General features: G+C 33.5%; 1 protein-coding gene across 1 annotated transcript in view; it reads right to left on the bottom strand.

Moving 5' to 3' along the window:
• ADAMTS6 (ADAM metallopeptidase with thrombospondin type 1 motif 6) overlaps positions 1 to 15,184 on the bottom strand; it is a 311,245-nt gene that overhangs the window by 107,924 nt on the left and 188,137 nt on the right. Inside the window, exon 10 of the mRNA XM_070519576.1 lies at positions 10,349 to 10,490. Coding sequence (XP_070375677.1) covers positions 10,349 to 10,490 — 142 coding nt within the window. The remainder of the gene's footprint in view (positions 1 to 10,348; positions 10,491 to 15,184) is intronic.

The raw sequence follows: 15,184 nt of genomic DNA, 5'->3' as shown, positions 1-15,184 counted from the left end.
ACCATAAAGATCATAAAAGAGATATACGCAAATTTTCTGCTCTTGGGAAATCCTAAACCTTATGCCATCTTGGCTCCTTGGTTCTGGAGATGAAACATTCTCTTTGTCCTCACTACTCTATCAGTAACATCTCTCAACAGCTGTTTGCAATAAAGGATCTTGATGGCCAAGGGGGAGAACAGAGCCCTGAAGAGGTCAGGAAAGAGCATCAATGATTAGAAAGGTTACTTATCATTGTATCACACAAAGGAAAATTGAAAACCAACATATGGTGACCCTGAGGCCTGGCTCCAGGTGTTTAGTAGCCATCTGAAGAAAGAGAATAATGTGCCCTTATTTCAGCTTTAAATACCTTAATCCTGTTATGTGAGTAATTTAAGTGCAAGAGATCCTAGAAAGGCCCCAAAAAATCATATATATATATATATTTGTTATATATACACATACATATATGTGTATGTACGTATATATATTATATATAAAAATACATGTATTTTATTATATATATATTTTATATTATATTTTATTATATATATAACAAAAAACTAATCTAGAAATTCAGGTTCAATAACTAATTGTCAATTCGAAGGGATTAAAAATATGATTAAGTGGTTTAAAAATAATACCTCTAAGAAGCAAACCCAGAGTAAAAACTACTGATCTTTAAGGATACAAGTGATTATGGATCTATGATTTTGGCTTGAAATTTAAGGAAAAATAAAAATAAAATTGACGTCTTGTCAAGTATATGCTTGATAAATATATATGATTGAGGTGCTAAAATAATTCCATGCCTTTTATTCTCTGAGCCCATATCAGATCACACTACAGAGTATGTACGCCCCCTTTCCACTTCAAGGAAAGTGACTCTACAATCTCCCTCAGTGCAACATTCCAGCACTTAATAACTTGAAATTCCTCCTGCTACCTAATCCACAACCTTCCAGCTGTAAAAGTTAAAGCCGTTGTGTTTTTTTATGCCCTTGGTAGGGAAGGAGAACAATTTGTTACCAGCAATCAAACTATAATAAATGTTCCAAAGCCTGAAGATGGTTTTAAGGCCAACTTTAGCTTTCTTTTTTACAGGCTACTCAAACTCAATTTCTTTAAACTTCCCTTATATGTACTTCTAAGTATTTCACTATTATCCTCTCCCAAGTTATCTGCATCTCTTAAAAAAAAAATTGGGTAGGTAGCCAACAATACCCTAAAAAGACAAACAAAGTGTTTTTATTAGAATGATTCTCAAGAGAAAGCAATAATGACTTGAATCTTAGCTAACTGGTGGTGATAAAATAATAAATAAAAGGGAGTAAGCACAAAAATATTAAAAACTTGAGTGTGAGAGACAAAATATATCAGTCTATTAAGTACTCTTCAGGGGGAGGATACTCTGATTAGAGAACTCAACTATCTCATCTTTAGCAGGTTACCCTGACTGCAAAGAGCCAAACTTCAGGCTGATATAGCTTGATGGCATTCTTATTATGGTTATTAATTAACATGTTAAAAAAGATGATTTATACTGCCCCATATTTTAATTCTATGCTTACCAAACAACCTTTTGATAATAATTGGCATACTTGGATATAATAATTGGGTAGATTTCCTTCAGTGAGAAAATGTGCAAATTTCAGTATAGTTGACTGAATGTAAACTGTGAAGCTATGTTTTTTACTATAAATTAATAAATCCAACTTTCTATATATAAACATATATATATATTCCCTTTGAGCTTTCATTTTTAATATTAGATCCTAAAAATCTCTCCTCACTTAAAGTATGGAACAAATATGGTACACTTAACCATTTGTAGGTTATTCTATCATTAATCACTTAATTGAGGCATGTAGAAGAGAATACATTGAAAAGTTTGATGACCTGTCAGTAAAATACAGCCCTTGCCACAAAATTATTTCCCCCGAAGGATTCAAAATTAATGAGAAATCTTAAAATTTCCAGAGTCATGTCATATTTTCTTTTTGTATGTTTTCTATCCACCACAACACACTTAGATTCTGCAATCTTAAAGTCAAAATTATAGAGCCCACACACATTATACATAAACACCTCCATTTCATCTCAGAGTTATGATGCAGTATCCTTTGGTGTAAAAAGAATACATTTAGAAAAGCAAGGGCATTGCTACAAGGGACTGTCTTCAGTGGCAGAGCTGCTTTAGTACTCTGTGTAGGATGTATTTGGAGGGGAAGAATAAAGGGGAAAGAGGGGGACACAGATCACTTTATAAAAGTCTTCAATTTTCCAAGATGATTTTTCCAGATTACAGAACTACATTTGTTTCCTAAGACACAATATGTCTTAGAAAGTCTGTGATTTTCTGCACATCAGTAAGCTCTTTTGGTCTCACTCAATAAAAACCCTTTAATAGTTTCCCATTGCTCTTAAGATAAAAACCTAGAATTCTTAACTTGGCCTACAAGGTGCACTCAAATTTGGCTCCTACTGTCTATTCCTGTCTCATTTATATGGTGCTTGCTTTGAGAGCTCTAGCTACATTGACCTTTTCTCAGCTCTTCAAATATGGTCTCAGGGTCTTCACAAAGGTCCTCTCCCCACTCTCTGTTCACCAGATAATTCTCCTCACTTATTTATTCAACAAACATTTTCTGAGCTCCTATTGTGAAGAAGGCATTGTGCCGCTTACTATATAAATAGCCATGAACAAGTCAGGTAGCATTCCTGCTTTCATGGAACTTATGTTCTATAATAATTATCAGTTCATTCACTCAACAAATATTTATTGAGTACTACCATGAGCCAGGCACTGTTCTAGGTGTTGGGTATAAAGCAGTGAATGAAACAGGCAAAATCTCTGCCTCCAAGTAAAACTGATTCTAGTGGGGAAAGCAGACAATAAGCAAGATGAAGAAGTAAAATACACAATATGTTAGAAAGTAACAAATGTTAAGGAGAAAAATAAAGCAAGGAAAAATTACAGGAAGTGACTGTGTTTGTGTGTGTATGCACGTGTAAGGTTGTTAGGGATAGGTCTTACCTGAAAGATCATATTTAAATCATTAACAAGTATCAAATAAGCAGAATAAATATGGATTGTAATAAGTGCTATAAAGGAAACAAAAAGCATAATGTGAAAGAGAGGAACGGGGAGAAGCCTTTGTATATAGACTGATCAGACAGAAGGCCTGTCTGACGAGAAACTGCATTTGTGCTGAGACTGAAGGATAAGAATGAGTCAAAATGTGACCCTTGGAACATCTTAATATGCTCCCCACAATACAGATGTCTCAGATTCTCCTAAAGCACTACTAGCATATCAACTATACAGGAATGATATCATGGAAGACACAGATATTCATAGAAGAAAGGGAAACATTTATTGTATGTCTGCCATGTGCCAGGTAAACGAAAAGCACTTTGCATGCTCATCATACCGTTTTGCTATCTGAAGCTTACAAGAACAAGTTGACTGCCGTTCCCCGGAAAAAGTGTCTGAGTAAAATCTATCAATGAGGGGCCAGCCCCGTGGCCTAGTGGTTAAGTTTGCGCACTCCACTCCGGCGGCCCAGGGTTTCGCCAGTTCAGATCCTGGGTGTGGACATGGCACCACTCATCAGGCCATGCTGAGGCGGCATCCCACATAGCACAACCAGAAGGATCTATAACTAGAAGATACAACTATGTACTCGGGGGACTTGGGGAGAAGAAGAAGAGAAAAAAAAATCTATCAACAGTCAATTTGAGGTCAAAGGTAATAGTTAACAGTGAGCAGACATTTTATTTAAAATAGTCTGTTAAAAAAATATTCTGTTCCATTGTGAAACCATGTACTAGATCAGGTGCTCCCATTTATGTTTCAGAATACATAGTCCACTGATAAAAGCTTTTCACTTCTACCTTAAAGTAATAAAAATGTACAACATGCTATTATGCATTTATGTGCAGACTAAGTCTATGTGAACAGAGACAAACTTCATAGATAATAAAAATTCCTCATAAATTAAACAAAGCTATGATATCTATAAAATTTCTCTGGTTTTGTCCTGAGCCCTAAATCTGCCTGTGGATGAGCAACCATCTCTCTCTCTCTTTTTAAAACCACTTTATTGAGGTATATTGACATACAAAAAGCTGTACATAGTTAATGTAAACAACTTGGTGAATTTGAAGATAACTATATATCCATGAAACCATCACCACTAACTATGCCATAAACATATCCATTACCTCCAAAAGTTTTCTCCTATCCTCTTTAATTACTATTTTTTGTGTGTATGTGATAAGAATGCATAACAGAAGATCTACCCTCCCAGCAAATTTTTAATTATACAACTTAATATTGTTTACTATAGGCCCTATGCTGTACAGTAGATCTCTAGGATGTATTCATCTTTCATAACTGAACTTTGTACCCTTTAACTAATACTTCCCCATTTCTTGGCAACCAGTCCTTTCCCCAGTTCTTGGCAACCACCATTCTACTCTCTGCTTCTATGAGTTTGACTATTTTATATTCTTCATATAAGTGTTATCATGTAGTATTTGTCCTTTGTCTGCCTTATTTCACTTAGCATAATGTCTTCCAGTTTCACTCATGTCACAGATGGCAACATTTCCTTCTTTCTAAGACTGAATAATATGCCATTGTATATATATACCACACTTTATCCATTTGTTTGTCAATGGATATTTAGGTTGCTTCCTTGTCTTAGCTACTGTGACTAATGTTGCAGTAAATATGAGAATACACATATCTCTTCAAGATCCTTCGGATATACACACATAAGTGGGATTGTTGGATCATATGGTAGTTCTATTTTTAATTTTTTGAGAAATCTCCATACTGTTTTCCATCATAGCTGCACCAATTTACATTCTTACCAACAGTGTACAAGGGTTCTCCTTTCTCCACACATTTGTCAACACTTGTTATCTTTTGCTTTTTTGATAATAACCATCCTAACAGGTGTGAGGTGATATCTCATTATAGTTTTGAGTTGTATTTTCCTGATGATTAGTGATGTTTAGCACCTTTCCATATACTGGTTGGCCATCTGTTTGAGAAATGTCTATTCAGTTCTTTTGTCCATTTCTTAATTGGGTTATTTGCTTTTTTGCTATTGAGTTGTACAAGTTTCTTATCTATTTTGGACATTAACCCTTTAAGAGATAGATGTTTTGCAAATATTTCCTCCAATTCCATAAATTCCCTTTTCATTTTGTTGACTAGCTCCTTTGCTGGGCAGAAGTATCTTAGTTTGATGTAGTCTCAATTGTCTATTTTGGCTTTTGGTGTCATATCTAAGAAATCATCACCAAGACTAAAATCAAGAAGCTTTTTGCCCCATGTTTTCTTTTAGGAGTTTTAGAGTTTTAAGTCTTACATTTAAGTCTTTAACCCATTTAGAGTTAATTTTCATGTACGGTGTAAGATAAGGGTCCAGTTTCATTCTTTTGCATGTGGCTGTCCAGTTTTTCCAACACCATTTATTGAAGAGACTGTCCTTTCCCCACTGTGTATTTGTTCTTGGCACCCTGGTTGAAGATCAGTTGATCATATATGTGAGGGTTTATTTATTTCTCAGCTCTGTATTCTGTTCCATTGGTCTATATACCTGTTGTTATGCCAGTATCATACTATTTTGATTACTGTAGCTTTGTAATATATTTTGAAATCAGGAAGTATGATGCCTCCAGCTTTAGTCTTCTTGCTCAAAATTGCTTTGGCCATTCAGGATCTTTTGTGGTTCCAAATGAATTTTAGGATTATTTTTCCTACTTCTGTTAAAAAAATGACAATGGGGCAATCTTCTCTTGATAGTTAACAGTAAATTACATATTGGATACTGTTAACCTATACTGAACCATCAAGTGCATTTGAAACAATGATTGGGATATGATTTAAAGTGACAGAATAAAGAAATAACAGATCTAGGTCTGAGAGTGAGCCCTGAATTAATCTGTGCTTTTTATTTTATTTACTTATTTTTCTGGTGAGTAAGATTCACTCTGAGCTAACAGCCATTACCAATCTTCTCCTGCTTTTTTTTTTCTTTTTTTTTTTTGCTTGAGGAAGATTGACTCTGAGCTAACATCGTGTGCCAATCTTCCTCTATTTGTATGTGGGTTGCTGCCACAGCATGGCTTGACAAGTGGTGTAGGTTCACACCCAGGATCCGAACCTGTAAACTTGGGCTGCCGAAGCAGAATGTGCTGTACCCAACCCCTATATCATGGGGCTGGCCCTGATCTGTGCTTTTTAGACAACAGTCAAAAGCTCACCCACACCCCCTACAATATATAGGCTCACTAGTGATTTCCTTCCAAATTTAATTTTATTATTACAAAATACTTTTTGTTAATATGGTTTTAATAATTCTCTTCTACTCAGAAAGAGTAGACCAATGGAAAGTGGAAGAGGAATGAGACAATAGGTTCCACAGAGCTTTACAGGAAGCAATTTGCCTCTAAATAGACAAAGAAACATCTTTTGGACAAACTGATACCATTTTATTTGCAATGCATTTTCAACCAGAACACATCAAAGGCCCCCTTAGAAACTTGCTCACACATAGCTAGAAGATTTTTTTAGATGATCTAGTACCATCTTGTTTTGCATACTGCTTGTATACTTATACATAAGGTCAAAGAAAATGAAACTCAATTTCAAGACTCAGGGTTTCAGACATCTGAGAATTTATGACTCTGAAAATAAGTTTAGAGAAGCTCTCCTGAACACCTCTCTCCCAAAAAGAACTGGGAAAAGATGGAGAATATCGAGAAGATATTTAGAAACAGACATCATCTAATGAAAACTGATAAAAAGAGTCTCCTAAAATATTTCTGTTACCTTTATTTTATTAACATATTTACCATATCTGATAGAAAAATGGAAGTGACAGATTTAGACCTTTTTAAAGTTTTGTTTTTACCTTGGGGCAGGTAAATCACATTCTGTATTTTTAGTTTCCCCATCTATAAAATATTATAAGATAATTATATTTTTTATCACAGTATGAAGTCTCTCAGAAAATAGTCACTATGTAAATATCAGAAACTATATATCATTTATAAATTCCTACATTATACAACTATATTACTCTGTATATTGCACTGTACTGTTTTGTTCTTTGTATTTATAGCCATTACAATCTCCTTACTACTTCTATTGGAATTTAGGAGTATCTGGAAAATATAAGTAGTGATATATAAGGATAATGATAGAAAAGGTTGCCCTGAAGTAAAAGAAAAAAGAAAAACTTTCATGTAAATCCCCAAATGTAACTGACACGTATATTAGTGAAGCTATCCACAAAGAATTCAGGCAAAATTTTTCATAACTACAGATATAATCACTGGTAACACCAGCAAAGACCACACGATGACCAAAGTAGAAGAGATGGAAAGTTAATCACGGCTGCAGTTATGGATCATTTTATAGCTGTTTGAAATCTTCTCTGACATCATTAGAGACCTGCTAGTTGAAAGAAGGGTCATTTTAAGATGCTTCAACCCCACAAGTATCCCCCCACTAAAAGGCTACAGTACTTGTGTTTAGCGGTCATCTCAGGATGCTACACTCAGACAGCTATCTAAACCAGGGCTGGTTTGTTTTCCCTTCAGCCATGATCTGAAGCATGACTTATTTACCTGACTGGACTCTTACCTTCAAAGCCACTACTGTTTTCAAAAGCAGTATTTAGAGTTATTTAAAACATTAGGGATTCACCAGATAAAACACAATGTGTGTTTGAGTGCTATTAATCATGTAAACCCAATTTTTCAGGCACAAATTTAAGAGGTGGGAGTGGCTGTAAAGAATCTATTATGACTCAAGATACTTTGTTAGTAATACATAGCACTTTATTAAAAAATAGCATAAGCATTTTCATATAATATAGAGTCTAGGGAAACCATTTTGCTGCAAGTCAAAGTGAAAAGATTCATAAGAAAATATGTGAAATTGTATAGGATTGTAAGATGCTAGTGTCTTTCTTCAAGTTTTCCAATTTTATTTTATATCTATTACAAAAGTCTTTATAAACATAACCCATAAAGAAATAGAATCTAAAAGCTGACTATAAGGAACATAAACACAAAATACACAATTTTGCAATTGTAAATATACTGATATATAGATAGGATAATCAGGTGAAAATTTTTATTAATTTATTGAAGAAAAAATACATCCATAGATCCTGTAAAACTGATAATATAAATTATATAATATGGAAATATATAGGTGGAGTTAAAACCCAGTTTCCAAAAGAAAAACTAAAACGTAGATTAGCTATTTCTCATAGAAAGAAATGAGAGACCATAGATAAGAATACTCTAACAGAAAATCTGTAACCCCATTTGATCAGGAATTTCAACCTACTAAACTACAAGTATATACAAAAACCATGATTAAAGTTTGACCAACTTTTTCTGATGGAAAAAGCAACCCAAGAAAAAAAGAAACTAAAACCATACAGAAATAATAACAGAGATGCAGACTCTTTACAGAGAGACAAGAAAGGCCAAAGTTTGACTCAAGGCTTTAGATATGCAGATAGTTGCACACAATCTTTCAATCTAGTGCACAAAATGTGCTGCTAAAGCTTACTATGACTAATAATATACTTCTCACCCAATGGATATTTAAAAAATCACTTTCCCTTGTACTCTACTCAAGAGGAATAATTGGTGTAGAACAATGTACATATTGTTTAGTCTTGACTACATTAAAACTGAATTCTTTTTTACTGTGATTATTTTCAAAAAGGGATTTTAAACACTATTTGCATAAAAATAGGAATAAAGTCTTTAAACTTATTTTTTAACTGAATATTTTTTGACAAACAACTCATCATTTAAAAATCCTATTCTTTCATTCAACAGTAGTCCCCCCTTATCCATGATTTAGCTTTCCGTGGTTTCACTTAGCCATGGACAACTGCAGTCTGAAAATATTAAACAGAAAATTCCAGAAATAAATGATTCATAAGTTTAAATTGTGTGCCATTCTGAGTAGCGTGATGAAATCTTGCGATGTCCTACTCTGTCTCGCCCAGGACGTGAATCACCCCTTTGTCCACTGAATCCACGCTGTATATGCTACTTGCCTGTTAGTCACTTAGTAGCCAGCTGTCTTGGTTATCAAATCTACTTTATTGCAGTGCTTGTATTCAAATAACCCTTATTTTACTTAATAATGGCCCCAAAGAGCAAGAGTAGTAATGCTGGCAATCCAGATATGCCAAAGAAAAGTTATTGTTGTTAATCTCTTACTGTGCCTAATTTATAAATTAAACCTTATCATAGGTATGTATGTGTAGGAAAAAACATAGTATGTATAGGGTTTGGTACTATCCACGGTTTCAGGCATCCATTGGGGGTCTTGGAACGTATCCCCCCATCGATAAGTGGGGACTACTATATTGTGTATGTATTATGAGCAAGTCCCTATACTAGACACTGAAATCTTTCTCTATGAAACTTAGGAAGAATGTTTTCTTTTTTTTTTGAGGAAGAGTAGCCCTGAGCTAACATTCACTGCCAATCCTCCTCTTTTTGCTGAGGAAGGTTGGCTCTGAGCTAACATCTGTGCCCAGCTTCCTCTACTTTATATGTGGGACGCCTACCACAGTATGGCTTGATAAGTGGTGCATACCTCCAGGCCTGGGATCCAAACCTATGAACCCTGGGCCACCGAAGTGGAGCCCGTGAACCTAACCACTATGCCTCTGAGCTGGCCCCAGGAATAATTTTTTATTCATTTTCTGAGATAGACACCGGGACTATTTTAGGCAGACATGAAGAATCAATTATGATACCTACATTTTTTTTTCCCATCGCAATTTTCCTTGTTTCTTTCTTTGGGTTAATATTATCTTGTCCCCGCTTGGTGGTTGTGTTAGAATGTGGGCAGTGGATGAAGCAACTTGAAATGACTCAGTACTAAAAGGTATAAGTTAAAGTAAAGGCTTCCATCCAATGTAAAAATGACCCTAACCCAATTCTTAGAGTACCAGAAAAGGTGGTGGGGAGAGGGGCATTCAAAACCATAACATTTCAAAAGACAAACTAAACTTGGCATCATAAACTCAGGACTTAAAGAAGGAATACATCAGAAATTATTAAAATTCTATCTGCATCCCTCACAAGACATTTGAAATTTGTTTAATTTAGGATTATTCAAACATTTAGAAATAGATCTTATACAAATGATATTAGAAAAAGAGGAGTGTCAAAGGTCATTTTTGTATTAATGATGTTACCAGATGTAACCAGAGGTAAACTACATTCATCAAAATTCCATCTTGACATTTGTGTCAGGAAGAACACATATAAATGGCTAAACGTAAGGATTAAGACTTCTTACCCCATATTTACATTGGCGGGATGTTGCTCCATACTGGAAACGGCATTGCTCATCAGCATCATACACCTGACCTGGGGCCACAGCTGGATAAAGAAAGTCACGCTTGGGAGGCTCATTATCAAGGCAAGTACCACGGCCTGAACTGTTCAACATAAAGGACCAAAGGAAATTAGGTACGGACTACTTCAATCACAATTATGAAACCATGTGTTGAGCTCTTTGTTTTTATTAAAACTGATGTATGAAAAACAATACATTCTACCAATAACTAATCACATGGCAAAATAGAATAGCTTTACTGAAACCTGAATAAGAGTTCCAATAGTTTTTTCCAGCACCAAGACATAATAAAAGCATCTCAGAGAATAATCTGAAAATATGATTTTGGCCTTAAACACTTATTTAAACTAATTTCTGAAGGAATCAAAACAGAATTTCATATTGTTCTAAGTTTCTTGTTTGTTTTCAGTGAAAATATAATCACATCTGGTAGTAGAATTAAAAACATAGAATGTGGAAAATAAAAAAAAAATTGTGGTTGTAATCCTTAAAGACCTAAGCTATATACTTCCACCTTGGGCAGAACAATAGATGCTGTGGTAAGACATGTCCAAAGGTTCTTGAAATATTTCAATAATAAATGAGCTGAGTGACAGATGAGGCCAAGATCCAAAGCTCTCCTCTCAAGTATATCAGAAGTGTTTAGTCTCTCAAAAATTTCATATTTCATCTAGGGTCATCAGAGTTGGAAAAGAGAATGTTCTCCTCTCTATATAATTTCTGCTTTTCAAAGTGTGCTTGCACTCAAACATAATATTTTAATTCGGTGGAACAAATAACATAAAGGTTGCCAGAGCCAGACAGAATACCTTAGTTTAAAGAGCTTTATACTTTGCTAAATATAATTGTTCATTTTTATTTAGTGTGCATAAAATAGGACAGATGCTTTTTTACTTTCATTTCACATGTAAGTTAGAATTTTTAAAGAATTCCTATGCCAACATTTAAAAATTTTTTCCAACATTCCTGTCAATTGTGCCAGCACTTGTATTTTTTTCCCAAATCTTTTCCATCCACTTTGCCAAAGGAAAATAATTTCACAAGTAGAAGTTCCTCAACTATTATTTAGGACAGTACAAATTTCATTTATAGATAAGTAAGAAACAATGATGCATAATAATGGGTTTTATATTCAGTTAAAATTTTATCATATTGTTAAAATGTAAGAGTTAATTTGCTATATAAAAATGTATATTTGCACAGCTGCAAATTAATATCTTTTAAAAATGGAACCATACTATTCATAAAGTGATAGATTCAAAGACCCAAGGGACAGAATACTGTCTTCTTTGCACTCTTTTCCTTTCATTTACACACATCTTGATTAACTTTTTAGTCAATAAAAAACATTTAGATGGAATATTAAATGTGGTACAAATATAGATAGATTTTACTACTGGCTATTACAATCATTTTACTTGTCACCTCTGAAGGTATCTAACTAATAGAGAACAACTTTTTTTCACTCAGCTATCTGGTTTTCATGACAGAACACTTTATTTCCTGTTCATTGTACTTTTAGAAATTGACATGTACCTCAGTAAGAAAAATCATTTCTAGATGAATTTTAAAAATAGCAAGTTCTTTTTATTTTATTATGTAAAATATCCTTAATCTTTATGGGTATGCAAACTTTAGGCAAATGTAATCCTACTAGTAAATTCACAATTTTATATTAAGGTTAATGGTAAAGAGGTCAAATGTGAAAAGTATAATGGAAGAAAATGAACCATTTTGATAATACGAAATATTTGTGAGATGACTGGCTTAGTAGTTTAATTCCTTAATTTTTCTCCTAAAATATCAGTTTCATCTATATCTACAAAAAAATTATAAAAGTCTTGATGAAAGAGTTAAATGTGTAATAAAAATAAAATATCAAGTTAAGTACTACTATAAATAAATGGGAAAAATTGAAGTACTGAAGTAATTAGTATGCAATCCTACAGGTAAAAGTATTTGCCAATAGCATAATGAGAAAGTAAAAGATATATTCACCTAAGTGGAACCAACTCAAAATCTATAAAAATTAATATACATAATTACTTTTAGGAATACAGAAAATTAACCTAAAAACTTAGAGGAAAAATTATATGGACCCCAAGAGTTTAAGAATAGATACCCAGAGGAAAAAAGTTTTCCTGGTAGCAAACTGAAAACTGGCTTAACCCAGGAGGAAGCAAGAATAATTACTTCATCTAAGTTCTTATTCCCAGATATTAACTGTCTTCTAATCATGGTTTCTGTTCTGTAAAAATACCAAATCAGACGACCATTGCAAGAGCCTCCAGACAATGGAGAACGCCATACACTGTGGTCACCTGTGGCCAAATTCTTCTGAGAAAGTTTCTCCCAAAAGTGGGTTTTTGTTTCAGTTTTTTGGAAGAACCTATTGCTTTGTATTAATATGGTCTAATTAAATATCCACACATGTCTTGTTCTCCATTTCCAGTATATTTTTACAGAAGAATAAAACACCTTATGAAATAAAATATAAGTGAAAAATCATATAGATCTTTTAAAAATGAACATGTGTTTAGGAACATGGCATCAACAAAGGCCTTTTGAAATGGGTTTGGCTATATTTGTACAAATTACCAATGTTTGCAAGACAAGTGTCTTACCTACTGTTAGTGGCTCTGGGAAAGCAAGAGTGTGGATATGTGCAAGGCTGACTTAAATTGTTTCTGCCTTTTGGGTTGAAAATGTACTGCATATTTTATACCTAGTAACCATTCTGGTATATACAGTAAAACCTTGAATAAAGTATTTGAGGGATGAGGCAGTTTTCATATTTAATTCTTAACTGAAGATTAAGTGAGAAAATACTTTTTGCATAATGTTACTAAAATTTGTCTGCTACTTTTCTACAACTATCAAGTAACCTAAATCTATAGATCAAAATTATTAATTAACTCTTAGAAATAATAACTCTGGATATTTCCATGCCTCTGAGTCATCAGTTACCATTATGAAATATCACAGATACAGGTATAGGTATAGAAGGTAGAGGACACGGGTCTGAGAGATGTATAGTTAAGCCTGGAAGTGCTTTTCTTTTTTTTCTTAAGAAAATACGCAAGTGCTTAACTCCAATCACATCCTTCACTCCCCCTGCAAAAAAATCACCTATATTCTGATTTTTAAAATAAGAATTTCTTTGTGGTTTTTTTTGGTAGTTTTACCTCCCAATTATTCATCTGCCCATTTCTGGGTTCTATATAGAAGGAGTCATATTTTGTGACTTTATTCTTTCACTCAATATTATTAATGTGAGATACATTCATTTGATGTGTATAACTGTAGCCTGTCCATTTATATTCTTCTTTAACATTCCACTTAAGACTATGCCACACTTATTTATCCATTCCTCTATTAACGAATGTTTAGATTGTTTCTAATTCCTGGAAATTGCAAATTATGCCAATACAAACATTTTTGTACAGGTCTCCTGGTACAATGTTTTTCCTTTCTCAAAAATATTAGATATGAGTTATTTTCCTCTAATTTGTAATTGTCTCCTTTTAACAAAATGGAAGTTATGAGTAATTTTTGTGTAATCTAGGGTTCTAGCTAATTGATATAACTATACAATTCTTATGATGCTGAGTCTAGTGTTATTTCTGCTACTATTATCGAAATAATAGTAGTGATATATATAAATCTTCTTGAATTTTCTCATCAAACCGCACTTTTAAACATAGATGGTTTGTGCCTTGGTGTCATATGTGAATTTTTCCACTCAGAAAATATAAACCTCACTTATTAATAAATGAAATGAAGAACACTATTAGTAGTTTCTATCTATGAGATGCTATTATAACGTAATATTGTTAAGCATAGATATACTTGTCCAGAGCAAAACTGTATACATAAAAAATAAAACTATGGTTATTTCCCTAGCAACATATATTTCACAACTAACAGCCCAAGCCTAATTAATATCTACAGCAATATAGATAATTATTAATGCATAGACTCTTGTTTACGCTTCTAAGACAAGGCAAAAATATATTAGCTTGAGAACACGCTTTTTCCTTGATTATAAAATTCTTGGTAAGTCAAAGTATATTTACATTTCCAGAAATCCTTGCAGCATGATAGCAAAGTCATATTTTATGTATTCCACTTCTAATTTAGAGAAGTTTTATTACATAGTTCAAAAATTAGCCTTGAAAATGGGAAAATGAGCCAGTGTTGAGTCTTCAACTAAAATTTACAGATCCCTATGTAAAATATGCACTCTTGGCTTTGTTTCCAAAATACATGAGGACATACTCCTAATTGTAATTTTAGATTAATTTTTCACTTAAACAATCATGCTATAAAGTATAGGCCTTCAGACTACAACACACTGGGTCAATCTAAATAACAAATCTTTCTATATAACCCTGGACATATCTTAACAGTCTGTTAACAACAACAACAAAAAGTTAACATTTAATGCCGTCTCCTATTTTTTTTCCTACAAAATTGTGCTAATATACCTAAATTAAGAAAAATTTAATTAGGTTGGTATCACCTATGGTAAGTCAAGTGTCTTACCTACCATGTTCTCATAAACTGCTCTATCAGTCTTCACAAAATTAACAATACATTACCTCCTAAAATGAGTCACTCTAAGTCAGACCTTTCTCTCTTGCCCTCTGCATGACTGGGGTGCTTGAATACAGCTGGACTTGAGGCTTCCAATATACAAACACCGAATTGACAATGGTTTACTCAGTTATGTTCTCTTTTTCTCCATATGTAATTATGACTTATTAAAGATATTTA

This window comes from Equus asinus, chromosome 10 (genome assembly GCF_041296235.1).
Source record: "Equus asinus isolate D_3611 breed Donkey chromosome 10, EquAss-T2T_v2, whole genome shotgun sequence".
Taxonomy (NCBI): Eukaryota; Metazoa; Chordata; class Mammalia; order Perissodactyla; family Equidae; genus Equus; species Equus asinus.
This window is presented reverse-complemented; position numbering and strand designations above follow the sequence as displayed.